At 39.0% G+C, this 17,954-nt stretch overlaps 1 protein-coding gene across 11 annotated transcripts in view; it reads right to left on the minus strand.

Moving 5' to 3' along the window:
* vav2 (vav guanine nucleotide exchange factor 2) overlaps window positions 1-17,954 on the minus strand; it is a 209,423-nt gene that overhangs the window by 37,485 nt on the left and 153,984 nt on the right. For all 11 annotated transcript variants that reach the window (XM_035909850.2, XM_035909849.2, XM_035909846.2 and 8 more), the window contains exons 5-8: window positions 17,817-17,922; window positions 15,556-15,654; window positions 12,858-12,926; window positions 11,113-11,213 (exon numbers count right to left, since the gene is read on the minus strand). In XM_035909850.2, the coding sequence (XP_035765743.1) occupies window positions 11,113-11,213; window positions 12,858-12,926; window positions 15,556-15,654; window positions 17,817-17,922 (375 nt within the window). The remainder of the gene's footprint in view (window positions 1-11,112; window positions 11,214-12,857; window positions 12,927-15,555; window positions 15,655-17,816; window positions 17,923-17,954) is intronic.

Here is a 17,954-nt window from a genome sequence, read left to right on the forward strand (position 1 = left end):
GATCATGACTACATCCACTCACAAATGTCCCACTGTGGCCTTAGAAATGCTGGAGGTCCAAATAATAAAACATTAATGTTTTTAGGAGACAGTTGAGGTTATAATTTGCATATTTTTGCTCGTCCTCGGTGAGGAAAAGAGCAAGTGGGCTCATAAAACCTTTAATCTCCGTGTAGTGTTTGCAGTCTAGAAATAAGAATTAATAAGGACTAATAAGTCTTGTGTTAACATCTAAAATTACAAGATTTATAATATCTTTGTTAAAACACAGGTCAAAAATGTCTACAATTAGCTGTAAAGTAGAATCTTTTGGTAGTATATGGACCTTCAGGCAACGTATTCATTTTAAGATTATTAATATAATTTGGGAAGTCACGTTAAGAGTAATTTAGCACTAACGGGTACAGATAAATCCATGTGTGAATAAATGTATTATAATTAATGTATTATAATTAAAAATATATTCACATCCAAGGGAAATATTTGAAGGGGCGGCATGCTCTTGCCAATAAGCTATAATCATAGCATACTAATGAAAGTCAGGGCTTTATATCAGTTGGTTTGCAGAGCTCCTCTTATCAGTGTGTGAGGGGAAAACAATCTTTTAATTTTGAGTAGTGAGGATATGAGAGCTGAGTTCATTAGATATTACAATGGGACACTGACATAGATCTACGGGTTCAGCTGGGAGGGAGTTCAAAGTCATCTTGCCTGGAGGATGCCACTGCACGTGGCAAACATTCTTTGCGCTTACTCAGTCAAAGTAGGGCACTGGCACAGGCTGGTATAGTGCAACCCCACCTCCACCCCCACAGCTTGGTAGAGTTGGCACATAGGCCTCTTAATCTGAATCTTAAGCGAGCGGGGCGGTGTAGAGAGCTGGCACCCTGAAGTCTAATCAAGCCTCTGATAGCTTTGAATAACAGGCACTAAAAACAAACCATCCAGGGAACTTTGGTAGTGATGCAATCAGGAAACAAAACTGGTTATGCATAGTGACACATATTATGTATTTATTTTATATTTAACTTAAGGTTAACCATTTCTATTCATGTTTTTTAATCAATAAGGATACAAATATTTGGAATGACAAGTCTGTTTAAACTGTCATTAATGGGTATTTCAAAAATTCTGCATGCAGTGTTCCCAAAACACAAATTTCAAATATTAGAGCAAAAGTCTCTTTTTAAATGATTACCGTAATTGTCGGGCTATAAGCCGCTACTTTTTGCACAAACTTTGAACCCTGCGGCTTTTAGTCAGGTGTGGCTTTTCTATGGATTGTCCATGATTTTTGTCATATCGTAAGACGATTTGTTTTATATGTTCCGCTGTTGTACGACACTACGTTGCCTGGCGGAAGGGCATGTGATCAGACACACAGTATCGGGTTCAAGAGTGGTATGTTGGTCACATGTCCATCCGCCAGGCAACATAGTGCCGTACAAGTAGCGCAAAAACAAACTTCAAAGTAGCGCTATGCGTTCAGCGGGAGGCGTGGATGACGAGCGACGATAAACTTGCGAAAAGCAAGTTATGCTCAACTCCACCAGTGGAATCTGACAGCGTGGAAAAGTGTGAAAACATCCATGATCACCAACGGATTTCGAAGGGCTGGACTGCTGCATGATGGAGAGGAGGACACCGCCACGGCCCTTCTGAGGGTGTTCGACTCTGACACTGACAACGAGGATTTGTTTGGTTTTGAAAGTGACAACGAAGGAGAGAAGTGGAGAGTGGATGACGAAGCCATCCTGAGCCTGTTCGTATCCGACACTGGAGAAGAGGACTTTGGTGGTTTTAGTGCGCAGGAAGAAGAGAAAGATGGTGGTGAATGACTGACTTTTCTTCTTGTTAAAGCCGTGTCACTGCACCTGAGCCTAAAAGGTAGTCCGAATCTATTTTTCTGGTGTGCTGTAGGTTATTGTTATGTACTACATTTGTTACTCGTTTATGAAGCACAGTACATGTTTCATACTTGTAATTACCGCTACTTGTACATATACCTAAAAAGTTATGCAAATATGTACCCATAACTTGTTTTTCAAAATATTAATAAAAGGGGTGTGTCTCCAAACAGCCATCTCTTTCCTGACAATTCCCTTTGTGCATATTCTCTTACATATGATAAGTCAACATTGAAACACCTGCGGCTTTTAGTCAGGTGCGGCTAATGTATGTACAAAACAGGATTTTCCCCTGATTTTAGCTTGTGCGGCTAATATTCAGGTGCGCTTTGTAGTCCGGGAAATATGGTAATTGCTCTCTTCCAGTGGTTCTAAAACAATTCATGGCTACAAAACTGCTTTTCAGTTATGCAACTTATGCCAGATGGGCTTCACCTTAAAAGCAGCATTTCTGTCAAACCCATTCACCATGTGATTATCCTCTGCTCTGCAGAGATCAACAAGAGGTGATCACTGGAGTTTTAACTGGAGCTCAGACAGAGGTTTGAATAAGGCCCCCTCCTGCAGGCTCCAGCTATGGTTAAGCCCAGGGCTAACAAGCCCCTGATTAAGATGTGATCCACACTCTGGGAGACAGCTCTCCTCAGCTCTGGCTCCTCTTTGACGACACAGTGATTGAGATTAATGGTGGCCTTGATCAATTTTAAGGCTGTGCGATATAGTGAGGACATAGTGGTACGTGCCAGGTCACAAATCTTATAGTGAGCTATCAGCTCCTAATGGGACATGAAGGAGTTTGTAATAGCAGCATACGAAATGATGCGATTTAACTTCAGTATGGGAATTATAAGAAATGTTAAAAAACTTGGTGAAGATGAAAAAAATGAAGAACAATGAAGAACGACTCTTTAAGTTATGCAGCAAGCAAATGTGGCTACACTGTCCTAAAGGCTAGAGCAGGGGTAGGCAACCTTTGTGATGGCAAGTGCCATTTAAAATTTCGTCAGAAGTCAGTGTGCCACATGATTGCATTAGCAATAAATTTAATAACGCTCTATATGAACAGTTACACACTATATAGAACCACTTTATAGAATGATATTTGTTCACAGATGTTGGCAGCTATCAGTGAATAGTTATCAGCTATTTTGAAACAAAAAAATACTTTTTATCCATAACAGTAAATGTACTATACAACAGAAAATGCAAATGCTATTTATGGTCTCCTCACAACAATGATAAGAAAAATAAACTGGGCCAATATGGCATGTTTGTTAATACAGAGACACACATGTTAATGTGATCTCTGGTCTCCCACTCAAAGACACAGGTCTCCGAGTGTCCAGCATTCAAACGGCTACCTGAGGACACTCATGTAAGAGAAAATCTGCTCACACAGATATGTGGAGCCAAATACTGTCAATAAGGCCTCTTCAATGTTCTGAAGACAGTTAAACTTGTCAGGTAGTGATGACCAGCAGGTGAACATGCAGCTCCATGAACACGCACAGCTGTGGAGTCCAGCTGCTTCGATGTTGCATTAACTGGCATTAACTCAGCCAGTTAATGCGAGACAAATCCAGCTGCTCATTAAAGATTTCTGGTTTGATTAGAAAATAAAACATTGGTCCATACACCTGAAAGTCCCAAAAACGCATTGTGTCTCGAGTCTATGGATGTATCCGTGTATTTCCGTGGTGCTGATGCTGTGCTGAGCGGAAAGCTCCTGAAGCTTTTGAAGTGTCGAAATGTGGAAGGCTAACAACATCCCTCTTACCAGTAGGCTACATTATTTTTAGCCAATTACAACACCCAGCTGATACTTGAAATTAATATTAAATAAATTCTAACAACAGCTGATCAAGCTTAAACGTGCTGCTGTTGTTTAGCGGGACATCCGGCGGTTTCCTCTTTCTGGCGCAAAGTGGGCGATAAACAGACAAGAGAGAAAAGCCGATCAGCTGATCATTAATCAGTTTCATGATTAAAGTAGCAACAGGAGAGAATGAGAGGAGAAGAAGAGGCAGCTGTGCAGTGTAACGACAGAATAAATCCAGCTTTGTGTCTTTTTCCATCCTAGCTGAAGTCCGGGACAAACTGAGTTCCTTTTCACCTCAATACGAAACGCGTGATATTTTCTCTGAATACGAGACGATTCCGTCTTTTTACGGGACAGTTGGCAACTCTACTAACTAACCTCATGAATAAAACAAAGTTCACTATCAGTAACATAGTAGCACCCACCCAGCTGTATAGAAACTCCGTCATGCTAGCTAGCACGCAGTACGAGTTATTGTAACTGACTGTAAAAAGACAGAACAACGAAAATAAACTCCACCTGAACTTGATTTGTATCTGACCCAGATAGACTGCAGGTCATAACTTCTTACCTGAAGTTCAGTTCACCTGACACTCGGACCGGCGGCTGCCTCGGGTTTCTCCTCCTGCCTCCTCCATCCACCTGCCAGCCTCCACCACTTGTTAATTTTACTGAATCTGTGGAAGCTCCGCCATAGCCCCCACCAAACAACTGAGTTATTTTTACACACCGGCCAGCATCTGGCCAATCTTTCATTGTTTATACTGTTACAAACAAAAAAATAATAATAATCGGGCCACCGATGGCCAGTCCAGCTATGGTTGTGCCATCAGTTAACCCTTCGCGTGCCAACTGTGGCACGCGTGCCTAGGGGTGCCGACCCCTGGGCTAGAGCTTCTTTTTCATTACCAATCCATGGCCTTAGCCGTCTCGAGGCAGGCGTTGCCGATTTGCAACAGTTTAAAAACTAACAACCTGATTACCCCACATACATATTTTATGAGGTTTTTTTACTCAGAAGTACCACTGCAGGACTTGGTTGTGCATTAGCAACAAAAAGTTTAATTTGAGCCTGAGAGGGTTAATAAACAAACTATTCAATGAACAAATTATGTTTCTCTCAGAACAATAACAAGAACTAAGTGAATGAAAGTGAATTAATGAAAGACTGATTTATTTTCTTGTGTGAGTCAATTTAACAGAAGGCCATTCTAAAGCAGGGTGATATGACCAAAAATATTTATCACGATATACATTTGAAAATTTGCAATAACGATATAACTGACAATATAATTGACACTAGACAAAAAACCCCAAAACCCATCAATGTATTTTCACTTAAACAAGCAGCTGTTTTTATGTGCATTAAAGTTATATAAAAAATTAACAGTGGAAATGCAAATTCCTTGCTGACAGTTTAACCAAAAGGCATTTCCAGTGGAAACTGGCCGACATATCCTCAGCATAACCTTGTATAATATCCACAAAACTTAAAAAGAGGTTATACACACACAATACGGTAATATTATGTTGAAGCGCAGTACGTATCACTCCGCGAGGCTCCTGCTTACAATAGCCATAATGCTCTGACAATCCATCAAGTGGTGCGGCTTAGCAGCTTAGCAAAGTCGTACTAAAACATTTGACAGATTTTCGAGCGCCGTGTACATAAAATCGTTTCGAGGTCAGTAAACACAACCAGAATTCATACATAAGGCACACGGGATTATAAGGGGCACTGTCGATTTTCAGAAAAATCAAAGGATTGATTTTAAGTGTGCTGTATTTTCCAAACAACACGATAATAACGACGGCCCGCTAGCATGCTCTACCAAAAATAGTGCTTTGTTGTGTATCTGACAGACGAAAGCTAAACCAGTTCCACACCACTGAAGTTGCAGCATTTTTACAAACCAGTTCTGGTTCATCCGTTTCATTTAACGATCCGCTTTCGCTCTTCTCATTCTGTGTCGCCGCCATGTGCGTATGTAAACATAAGCACTGCACATGCGCGTTTTACCCATATTCTATCGCGATATTTCATTTTCCTATCGTTGCCCGAAGCATATTATCGTGAACGATATGATATAGCCCAGCCCTAGGCCATTCTTCAGTGTGTGGAAGTCGTTGAGACTATTTTAGCTACAAGCTGTTGGTTCTGCTGCACATTTATTTTATCTAGGCCACCTGTCCATTGCCAAGTAGCTGGAGTTTAATCTCAGTGCACCTACTAGTCCTCCAAAACCCTAGCTTCACATCACGTTCATATTTCTAGGGTTGAGTGCTCTTTAGGGTAGTAGTGTATTAGTGTAGCGTTCTTTGTTACAAATGTAATTATACAAAGCTTTAATGAAGTTTATGGAACTCAAACAATTTGTAAAGCTTATTTTAACAGGTAACAAGGAACAGTGTCAAATGAGCTACAATATTTTTGCTATTTTACAATTACATTGCTATATTTCATCCTGTTTGTGTTCAGTATCATGAAAAGGCAACCAGTTAAATTCTGTATGTATATAAAATAAAATATAGGCTGCTGTTATACAATAAATGAAAAAAAAATGTCTATATCTATTTTTATGACCAAAATGTCACCCCAACAATCACTAAATCTCACAAAAACTATATTTAGACACAACAAAAGTTGGATACATGAACATTTTTAATAGCAAGCTTTTTATCTAAACTGTGAGAGGCCAAATGAAAGTGTTGTCATCTTCTTAAACCGAGATCGTGAAACCAAACTGCTAGTGATACACAAGTACACTGAAGCATCCATGCAGTCTTCTCACCCAGCCAGCTCTAATTAGTCTGTGATGTGGTGATAAATACGCTCAAAGCTTAACCACGGCTCTTAAGAAATTGCTGAAAACTGGTGACAATTCATTACTAACAGTTTTCGACTTAGAATTTGTGCTTGAATGTTTGCACACTGATGAATACTGTGTTGTGGTTGTTTGTTTTCCTTCTGTACAGATTTGAGGAAAAACCTGATCAACCTATTTTAGTTGCTCCCTTTAGGGTTTGCCACAGCATATTATCTGCCTTCATTTCACCCTAACCATAGCATCCTCTTCTGTCATACCAACCCTCTCCATGAATCTTCTATGCAGTTTTCTTCTTTTCCTCCTACCTGGCAGCTCCATATTCAACATCCTTTGCCCATTATCCCTCCACTGTACATGTTTGACCATCTCAGCCTTGTCTCTCTAACTTTGTCTCCTAACTGCTCAAACTGAGCTGTTCCTCTTATGTACTATTGATGAACTGCATGCTTCATTTGGCAAACATTTTATGGCTGGCTGCCCTGCCTGATGCTACCCTCCCCATTTAACTGGGCTTGTGAAGTACATAGAACTATGATTTTTTTTTTTTTTTTGGGAAGGGGGGGGGGGGGGGGGGATGATATCAGATATAACATCAACAACTTTTATAAAGCTGATTACAGCGAGGTAAACAAGAAGAAGAAATCATCCTAGTGGTCAACCACAAAGTCTGCAGTGTGAATAGTTACCTTCCACTGAAAAATAACGATATTTCTATTCATTAAAGGACTGTTTGGTAAGTTTCCCTCTGTGCCATTAGCATACCTGCAGCCCACACAAGGAAAATGAAAAAGGTAGATAAATAAACAGGAGTTTGCAAGTGCAGGAAGAAACTTCACGTTTTTATTGTTTTAAGTGCCGGTGATATTGCCCTGCTGTGCTGGCCACTTCTGACGCCATCGTGCATGTTATCTCACAGGAAATGCAATTTTGAGTAAATGTGCTCTGAGCTTTCACCCCCCACCCTTGTGGAGCCCTGCGAGGCAAGTCAGGCAAGTGAGGAAACCTCCCAGCAAAGCAGAAGTGACAGGCTGTGGAACTAGCTAATATTCTCTGACACATGGCATTGGGACCCTCTCACCTCTACTCAACATATCCAGCACACAGCAAATGGAGGAGAACACAGAGCAAAGACCTCCACTAAAGAGCCTCATAGCATGGCCATGATTAGGCACTGCATGGATATCAGGGAGTCAGATTACTCCGGAAATGAGTTGGGGAATGTTGCAAATGAGTGCATCAACAAGAGGGCACTTAGATGCCCATTTAGTTTATAGAGCTTCCTCTGAGTGTACTTTTCCATTCTGCCTGGTTCTGACTGTTTAAGAATTGAGCATATAAACCAGTGACATTTTCAGCATGGCATTCAGACCAATACAAAAAAAAAAGCTTTTCATCTTTGGCACCAACGTGAGGCAAAAAAACGATACAAGCACATTGTTGTAAAGGTCACAGGGACTTACAAGCATAGATAACCAAATTTATTATGCAAAGCCAGGTCCTTAGAAAATTGCCAAGATGAATGAAGAGAGCGTTGCTGTGTGAATAAAAATCCCCTGGTCACTGTTGTCTATCGCCATGGCGAGACAAGACACCACTGTGGCTCATAATGAGGACGGTCTACATGTCAATCATAGTGAGAAAGTCAAGGCTTCTGACGTAAAGGTTCCTCAAATCAAATGAATGGTCTTAAAATAACCCAGCATCTCTTTTGTGACAAATGTTGGTAATGGTAAATAGCAATGAATCGTATGTAATTAGGAAATCTGTATATAAACGGAACGAAGCAGAAGTTTAAAAACCATTTACCAAACAACATGCAGATTGTATAGTGCTGTGAATAGGCATGTGTTCCCTGTCTGGTTTCTTTTTAAAACCTGAGTAAATATAAAATGCAGTTTTAAAATGATGATCTTATGTATCAAGGGGAAAAAAATCTATCCCAAAGGTTTACTTTTTCACATAGGGAAATAATAATTGGTTGCTTTTTGAGTTGTTTTTTTTTTAGACATTTAAAGATGGACTTGCTGGGATGTTTCAGATCATTGTCCAGCTGCATAACCCAAATGCTCTTGAACTGAAAGCCTCTCCTTAAGAATTTTCTGGTAGAGACAGAATTCCTGGTTCCATCAGCTTCACAAGTCATCCAGGTCCTGAAGCAGCAAAGCAGCCGCCAGCCATCACACCACCACCACCATGTTGATACGATGTTCTTTTTATAAAATGCTGTGTTAGTTTTATGCCAGATGTAACAAGACGACATTACTTTTTCACAAAGGGCCAGGTAGATTTAGATATTTTTTTTCCTTGTTCCCTTAAATTACTTTAATGATTTAAACATTTCAGTGTGACCATTATACAAAAAAATTAAAAAAGAAATCAGCAAGGGGGCAAATACATATCCAACCTATCTTGGCAAAAGGGTGCCTCTCCCTGAGCCTGGTTCTGCCAGAGGTTTCTTCTGGTTAAAAGGGAGTTTTTGCTTCCCACCGTTGCCAAGTGCTTGCTCAAAAGGGTTCGTCTAATTGTTGGGGTTTTCTCTGTATTATTGCAGGGTCTTGCAAGGTCCTACAAAATAAGGTCCTTCGCTTTGACTTGGTTTTATATAAATAAAATGTGTTTATATAGTGATCCAGTTTAAATAACATTGAACTAAATTTAATTTTTACAGCACTGTATGTGCCCCTTTAATGCCATTCTGTTTGTTCAAAAGAGTGGAAATCTTAGTGTAGAGCAACATTTGATTTTTGTGTCATGGAGCTCTTTGCTTCAGCACAACATTGTCCATCATACAGCATAGCGTGTACAGACAGGTTGATATCTTCCCAGTCTTGTGTGAAATAAATTGACTCGCCTGCCCAATGTTCCATCCAACACTTTTACAATAAACTGTAATTCTGACTGTGAGACTTATCATCTTACAGTGACCAGTGTTACAGGCACTTTAATGGGTAGGACAAGCCTGCAGGCGTGTTCATAAAGATGTAGATTCTTCTTCTTCCAGTATATTATTATATAGTATATTATCCAGTATTGATACAGATGGAAAAAAAAAAAAAAAATATATATATATATATATATATATATGGATATATAGGTATATATAAAAACAAGAAACTTAAACCACATTTCCTCAGTAAACAATACAATTGGTGTAACTACAGATGTTTCCAATGGGACTTCCCTTCCTGTACTTTTAAAACACCTCTACGTGCCTCTACAAACGTCTGATCACGTGACAACCTCCCCTTGTCCTTTAGTGACCTATGGCCAGATTAAGGTGTCCTACCACTGCTGAATCAGACCAGGGAGTAAGATGAGCTTAATGAGGATGGAGAAACAGTAAGACTGTGGATGCATGTATGAGGCTGAGGGAGACAGTATGTGCCTCTGTCAACAGGAATACAGTCCCTTATGTCAAACCGACTTTATGTTACATGGTCCCTTAAGGCTTAAAGAAGAGGCCCCAAAAAAGCCTATTACCTATGCAAACTGATGTCACCCAGAGAAGTGCTGTGAATGTTTTCGGTTAAAAGCATCAGAGAGGAGGGAAAAGTATCTGTGCTATCACTGTGCAGAGGAATAGAAAATGTACTTATGGATGCAGGGACAGGTAACACATGCGGTGCATTGTGTGACTCGCTTTCACGCCGTAATGGCTGTGTTATTCGCAAGAGTGCCACATCCATAGCACTGTATGGAATCATAAATGAGACCAGAAGCTATCATCATTACCATTAGCTATGAAGCAGTCGCCTTAGCGGGGATCATTGCTCCCCTCAGGGATGCAAATTATCCACACGTTGCTCCACAGCTGGGCGAGATTGAGATCATCTGAGAGAAAATCCAGTTTGCCAATAACCCCCAGCTTTAACTGTTCACTGGGTTTCATAATCTCCACACTGCTGGAAACACCTTCTCATCAAGTCATTTCCGTATTAATTTGTAAAACATTATTTATTAAACCAAGTGAAACAATGAGATATTTGGCAACAACTCTGAATACTGACTGAGACCTATTTTCAGAAACAGAGAAAATTATTTTTACTGCCCTTGGGAATTTGTTTATGATTAGCTTCTAACAGATATTCATTTATTAAGATATTTGTTAAATGTTTAGGCAGTTTTCAGCTCTGTTGTTTTTAAAATGTGAATATATATCCTGAGCACCTGACAGTAGAAATCACAGAACAGCTAATACGTGGGTAAAATAGATAGATGGTGGTGGAATAAGTGGAAAGACTAATATAAAGGAATATAATTTTGACAAGCTAATGCAATGCTTTGAGTAAACACTCTGATGGACAACAATGGTGTACATGCTCTCTCAGCTTTTTCATTAAACCGGTTCATTTTAATCGACTTCTTCCTTGAACACTAATCCCTTCAATCCACTGATCCGTGGATCCTCAACTTGATGCTGCTTCCTAAATTTGAAAGTAAAGGCAGAAAATGCCACAGCTTCTAAACTATAAGTGGATTTTAACACCCGATGCACAGAACACAGAAAAGCACAGGATGTCTATGAACAAACACAACGCAGCAATGTCTGGATACCAACCTTTCTTTGAAGTCGAGAAATATCTTCCCCAGGCCGCTTCCTCCACTGACCATGTTCATTTCAATGGCTCGCAAGAGAGCAAAGTGGACTTTGATCACATCCTAAAGGAAAAATAACAATAAAAAGAAAGTAGAATTTCATCATCACCCCCAGCCTGAAACATTGATACAAGGCTGGACGGATCCATGGTTTCATGTTGTTTATGATCCTACAATCCAAATGTTGTAGCTGAAATTGAGACTCATCAGACCGGACAACTTTTCCACTCTTGTACTATAGAAAATGTAGTGAGGCTGTGCAAATTGTAGCTTTATTACAGTAACTGATCTTTTTTCAAGGTTCATTGTATTCGGAGGTGCTCCTCAGCATTTATTGGTTATTACGAGTGGCTATTTGATTTACTGTTGCCTTGCTCAGCTTGAAGCAGCCTGGACATTCTCTTCTGACCTCTGGTATGAACAAGGCACTTTCTCACAGGCAACTGCTGCTTGCTGGATATTTTCTCTTTTTCAGAATATTCTCTGTAAACCCTAGAGATGGTTGTGTGTGGAAAAAAGCCCACCAAATAAGCAGTGTCTAAAATACCAAGACCAACCAGTCCTGCAGCTAATGGCAATACCACATTGAAAGTCCATTAAATCACCTTTCAGCCCCTGGTGCTCTACTTAAACTTCGGCAGGTCTTGACCGTGTCTACATGCCTTAATGTGCTGGGATACTGCCATCTGAGTGGCTGATTAGATATTTGCATTAATGCTCTGTCTGATTTTCAGCTATTTGGTCCTGTGTGAAGCACTTCAAAGTGCAACCAGGATGAAAGGTGCAAATAAAGTTTAATTAACTGATACAAGAACTCATCTTGAAACATTTAGTACACATTGTTGCCCTCTTTATTAAACTCTAATTAGTTCAGATTGCTAAGTGAAGATATAGTTGAGAAGTTGTATTTTTAGGAGAGACGGAGAACACACTCCTTCTGAATGTGATCATCTTTGCTATTTAGGTTATGTTGCCTAATTGCCAGAAAGCTGTGTGTCTATGTGGCTTCTATGTCCCAGAAAAAGAGAACAGAGGAGATCAGCAGTATAGACCTTTTTCACAAAGGTGGCTAAACATTTATAGCATATTACAGTTATTTAATATATTTTATAACCCAAGATTATTCAACATTTCTCGTGAACAAGCAAGTATGAATTCCTACTACTTTATCACCACTTTCAAATCTCCATAAGCAGTCTGCAGCTCTCAGACATAATGCATAAACCTGGGAGAAGCTGGGCAATACTGTGACACACATTAAAACAAACACAATTAGTATTTACAGTTCAGGGCCAAATTAAACTATAAATACTCATTATAGGAGAGACTCAAATAAACTACTGCTGCTTTGTTTGTTACAGGTCAGCAAAACAGTGTAACTCATTAACATAATTTAATGCAACTCTGTACCACATGTGGTCCAGAGTGCGTGGTGGTATTTTACACCAATGAGGCATATTTTCTCGGAAGGAATGTTGACTGTTTTCTACTCTGGCCGTGATGAAAACACTGAGCAATGACAACACACTCAGCCCAAAGCAAAGCATGAATTTTCACAGCTTTGCACCCTTAATATACAGTAAATATAAACAACAGATCCCATCATTCTTTCAGCCATCCATACACATATCGAGTTATTCGCTTGGTGTGAAACGCATCCAGGTGTGCCGCACTGGCATTATGTTGTCTCGTAGAGTGGTTACTCACCTCCAGGTTTACAAAGATAGCCTCCATGTCCTGTGGACTCAAGACTTGCCTCAGTGGGATCATGTAATTCTTGGAGGAAAGGGGGAAAAAAAGAAAATTGGTGATTTTATTTTATTTTTTTTTTAATTTTTGAATAGCCACAGATTTCCCTTTTACAAACAAACAGTATAATTGGCATTTTCTCTCATGTCATGTGTGAACAGTTCACAGATCTGTGAAAATGACCCACAAAAATATCAGGCTGTGTTGTAAAAAATCATTTTGAGGGCTAAGTGGGCAATAAATACATACAGCTGTTGTTTACGAAGCCCACTTAAAAATATGCTTTTTATTTCTCTAACGCTGCTTTATGGTTGTCACATTTCATCATCATAATGATGACAAATAGATCAACTAAGAAGCAACGCAAAGATAACTGGGTTTATTAACCCCAACTCAATTAAGCTTAACGAGTCCTCTGATCATAAGAAGGTTATTTATTCTAATTTAGACTTGTGCTGGTCTGGTGTGGGAAACACAGGATGCACATTTGGTTTAATGAAATTAGCGGAGCGGATGATTTGTGGCGCTCCATGAAATCGTGAATGAAATGTGTCAACGCGGAAACTGATGCGATAGCAGCACCGATCTCAGCGATGGTTTATTACTACACCGTGAAAGCTCAAACGTACGCGCGAGTTTGTGTGCACGTGTGAGGATCTGAGTCTTTGAGCACAGACAATTTGTTGTTATAGACAGAATGTTTGTTTTTGATTTTCTCGGTAAACGGTAATCATACCATTTTGTAAAATGTTGTGTGTCCTGTGCTAAATCTCCTTTCTGCAACAGCAAACTTCACGGCTCATATTCAGAAGACACACAGAGACTTTAGTCCTGGATAACTGTGAGAATGTTTCAATGTCATTCCCTAATAAGCTAAAATGAATTGTGACCAATTGTGCTACAATTACGTGAATGTAGCGTGAAAAGTGAATGTTTTAAATGTGCTAACTCAATTAAAGAAACTGTGTCAGCAGGGAGAGAGTCACGGCTGTTTCTAGCTTTCTGTGTTACATCTGCTAAATATTATTATTATTATTTTAATTAGTCAGACAGACAGACACGTACCACAAAGACACATTATACAGTAATGTGAAAAAGTCTTGAATCCACTTTTTTATATTTTGTTAGAAAAATCCAAAATAAGCGTAGTGATTTATTGAAACACACAAACATAAACGGAAATATAGAATATAGGGGAAAAACAAGGTTTGTACAATTCTGCTGAATTTGAAAGCCAGTATTTGGTATGGCCAAATTTATAATTCAAGACAGACAGAACTCTCTTAGAAAAGCTTTCTTGTAATTCTTTTAGTGTTTAGGATGTTCTCAGGGCTTCTTGCAAGACATTTAAAGTAGTTAAAAACGTTTCTTTCTCAGTTAGGCCTCCTGGCCTCTCTTTTGTTATTTAGGTTTTATTAGGTTTCATTTATTTATTTATTTTAATGTGGTTCTTTTTTGATATTGTTTACTAGTTTTTCTAGATTACTATTAACAAAATGCCTAAAGATATCATTTTAAACCAGTTTTTTGCCAAGTTTTTCTGTTATGTGGTTCTCGAGTTAGGTGTCTTTTTAATGCCTGAACTATTTTTTGCTTTAGTCGTTTAAGTGACTTAAATAACTATTCAAATTATTTTGAAAGTCAGTCAGCTAAAAGGACTGTACTAAAAACATCACTGAAAAAGACAAAAAAAAACCCCATAAGACAGCGACTGTCCAAAGAAGAAACACTTGCAGAAAAACCTCAAGACCTGTTGCTGAAGACCAGTAAAAAAAAAAACCACACACACATAAAAGAAACAAAATTGAAAAAAAATGAAACAATAGTCTGGCTCCCTGCAAAGAAAATGTAAAGAAATGAAAGTGACTCAAGATTGCTGCACAGCACTACAGACAATAAGAAAATAGTGTTCAAGGGTAAGTGCAGAAAAATAAATATAACCTTTTAAAAAGTTCTAGTGGAATAAGTGAATAAAATAAAAGTAAAATAAAAACTAAAATTAATAAAAATGAATAGCTTCACTTTTATTGCAGTATATTCCCTTTGTAGGCAGCAAAGTATTAATCAGTTCTTCTAAGCTTGATGTGAATAAGTCACAGCTAATGTTACAATGACCTGATATAATTACTGTGTTTAAATGTAATCACAGAGCAGGCAATCTTTGCAGCAGAGCCTTGTGAATAAATATAATCCGACGCTGCTCCCTTCTCTTTGCCAGAGATGATCGTTACACTCTTTCATACAAATACTGTGTGGAGTAAGAACAATCACCTGTGATAAACTTCAACACACAAAGAGTAAAACGCCTTTAAGGTGGGTGGAGAAGCATGCATATAAACAAATTTTATCATTAATTATTTCAGAAATATTTATTTTTTCCCGACACATATAGAGTATGTTCTCTCATATGTGATGTGTACTTAAAGGCTTAGGGATCAGTGTCATCCTTGAAAGCTGAGATAATAATAATCATATTGATCTAAGTCCATGACATTTGTGTTCAAATATATATGACATTTCCATGCTGTGACCCGGCCCAAAGGTCTGAACCACCAACAAAGAAGTGACAAAGGAAAATTCAAGCACTGCATGGTTGTGCCTATGGGAAAATGCACGCTTATCAGAAACTCAAATAAAGCTGTATTCGTAAACTCACCTTCTCAATGTCCTCTAAAGTCTTGTAGTACTTTGCTTCAGTTTCCTGGATCTCCACTAAGCAGCAGTTTCTCTTGTCATCTTCTGTCATACCCATTTTCTGCAGTGAGAATCAGATAAAATAATCAGTGACGACGGTCACTTTGAACAGTTATATATTGCTAATTGTTTCAGTGATTATTTTTTTATATGTTACTAAGAGTACATTAAAGGCTAAAATAACAGGGTCAGCATCACTAGTTTGCAATTTAAAGGACCACACAATGTTTTGATGTTTCAGTCAAATTCTGCAACACTTTTTTTTTTTTTTTTGTATAACACTACTGCTATAAGAGCTGACTGTTGTTTTTATGAATTCCCAACTGTATGGAAAGCTATTAGCAGACTTATGACAAAGTGTTTGTGTCATGTAATCCATCAAGGCTGTCGACTTGCGTTATCAGCAAGAGATAATGCAGTGCAGTCTTCCAATACAGTCACTTTTAGTCAATTTGCATGTAAACTCCTTTACTCTGCAAACATAAAGAAATACTGACAAAATGAATTTAGACTTCATCTGACAGTTTACACAACTTATAGTCAGCTGTGCTTTCCTTTGCCAGGATGATCCACCCTTCATCATCAACATCTTTTTTATGTAGCCAATTTTTCCACACTTAAGAAATTTTTTAAAAGCTGAGACAGTAGGAACAAATCTAACCCCCCCCCCCCCCAAAAAAAAAAAAAAAAAAAAAATCTAACACCCAATTATTGTTGTTTTTCTGCTAAAACAAGCAGAAATATATGTAAAATTAGACATGTTTGGATACATGCTCGATAATCCAGAGAAGTGATTCTGTTCAACTGCACACAGCTGAACATAGTTTTCCCCACAGGTTTCCTCAACTTTACAAACAGTGGTTATGCAACTATAGTTCATAGGGTTGGGGAAACCTGCAGTCAGCTGAGACTGGATGAGTGATGAAACATTTCTCCCACTGAAAGCTATACATCCAGATGAACAGAATCATCCTTCTGGGAATGATTTTTTTTAATGTATCTGATTATGTCAAAGATAAATTTCTAAATATTTAGCACAGCTGGTGCCATGGCTAGAGATGGTGATGACACTGGCTATGACAGAAGGATGCAAAATAATGAGTTTTTGAGCGTCACTGTATGTGTGGGTTAGCTGGTTTAAGAAGACATGTGTAAAGAAATGGACATGAATCCAACATTGTCAAGGCAAAACATTGCAAGCAGGCATGCTGTGATGGAGCCAGGTTAAGATGTGAAAAAGAGTCAAACTTCTACAGAAGGCCTGATGTCTCCATCTTCAGATGTGTATGTATGTGCATGCTTTGTTGAAAGAACAGTATACTGTAAGTGAGAAACCCTGTTGATCATGGCGAAACACACCCACACACATAGGCTTTGTTTCCATAGATTTTTTATGTTGTAGTATGATTATGAGCACCCTGAGGAATTAATAGCTAAGCCATCTGGAGCAGATCTGGCTGTTAATAACCAGTGCTGGTAATACGAAAACTGGCACTAACAATGCAAAAACACAAGTCCAGGCCTTAGGCCAGCACAGGACCAACCAATCCGAGAAGTAGGGTTCAAAGCCAGCAGCATATTGTTTATTTGCTTTAGTGTGGCAGCTGGCGATGCTAGCTGAAGTCAGCACTGCAGTCACAGAGCTGAAGTCACTAGCTCTGAGTCAGACTGAACCAGATGGGGTATCATTCACCATCGGTCCCATGGTCAGTAACTTAATTGGCAGATCTTTCTCTTGGGATGCTAGGAGTTGGTTTTAAATAAGGTGGTGGAGGGAATTTGCTGACAGGGTGTTGTGAGTCACAAGCACAGTGGCACTCACCTGCATGTATCTGATCTGCAGCATGAGAAAAGCAGAGCAAGTCAGAAGTAAAGATTTGTCACTGATTATGAAAGAGACATCTGCTACAGTTGAGTTTAGAGACACGATGTCATGCAGATACCGTACGACAATGACAAGGCTGAGCACAGAAATAATCTAAAGCTAATTAAAAGTGAGTGGGGGTGTTTCCTCTGGCACTATTAGTTCATTGCATTCCTGTAATGCAATTCGTTATGGTAAAATGATATCATGCAAAAGAAAATTCTGGGGAGAGTTGCAGTGATTTAGTCATAGACCTTCACGAAGCACATTTGTACAGTATATTAATTAAAAAAAAAATGCAATCAGTAATTGTGAAAAGAAAAAAAGTCCTTAGTGATCAAACAGGGCAGAGTTCTCACCATGGGTTGTCGTACTTCCACTTTAATGATGTCCTCATAGATGTCATCCCCATCATCCTCGCATGGCACACAGTCATAGATGTCATCCTCACCCAAGTCATGTTCACTGGGGGAAAACACATGCACTTTAGATGAACA

The sequence above is a fragment of the Neolamprologus brichardi genome, chromosome 7 (genome assembly GCF_056152115.1).
Source record: "Neolamprologus brichardi isolate AB-2024 chromosome 7, ASM5615211v1, whole genome shotgun sequence".
Taxonomy (NCBI): Eukaryota; Metazoa; Chordata; class Actinopteri; order Cichliformes; family Cichlidae; genus Neolamprologus; species Neolamprologus brichardi.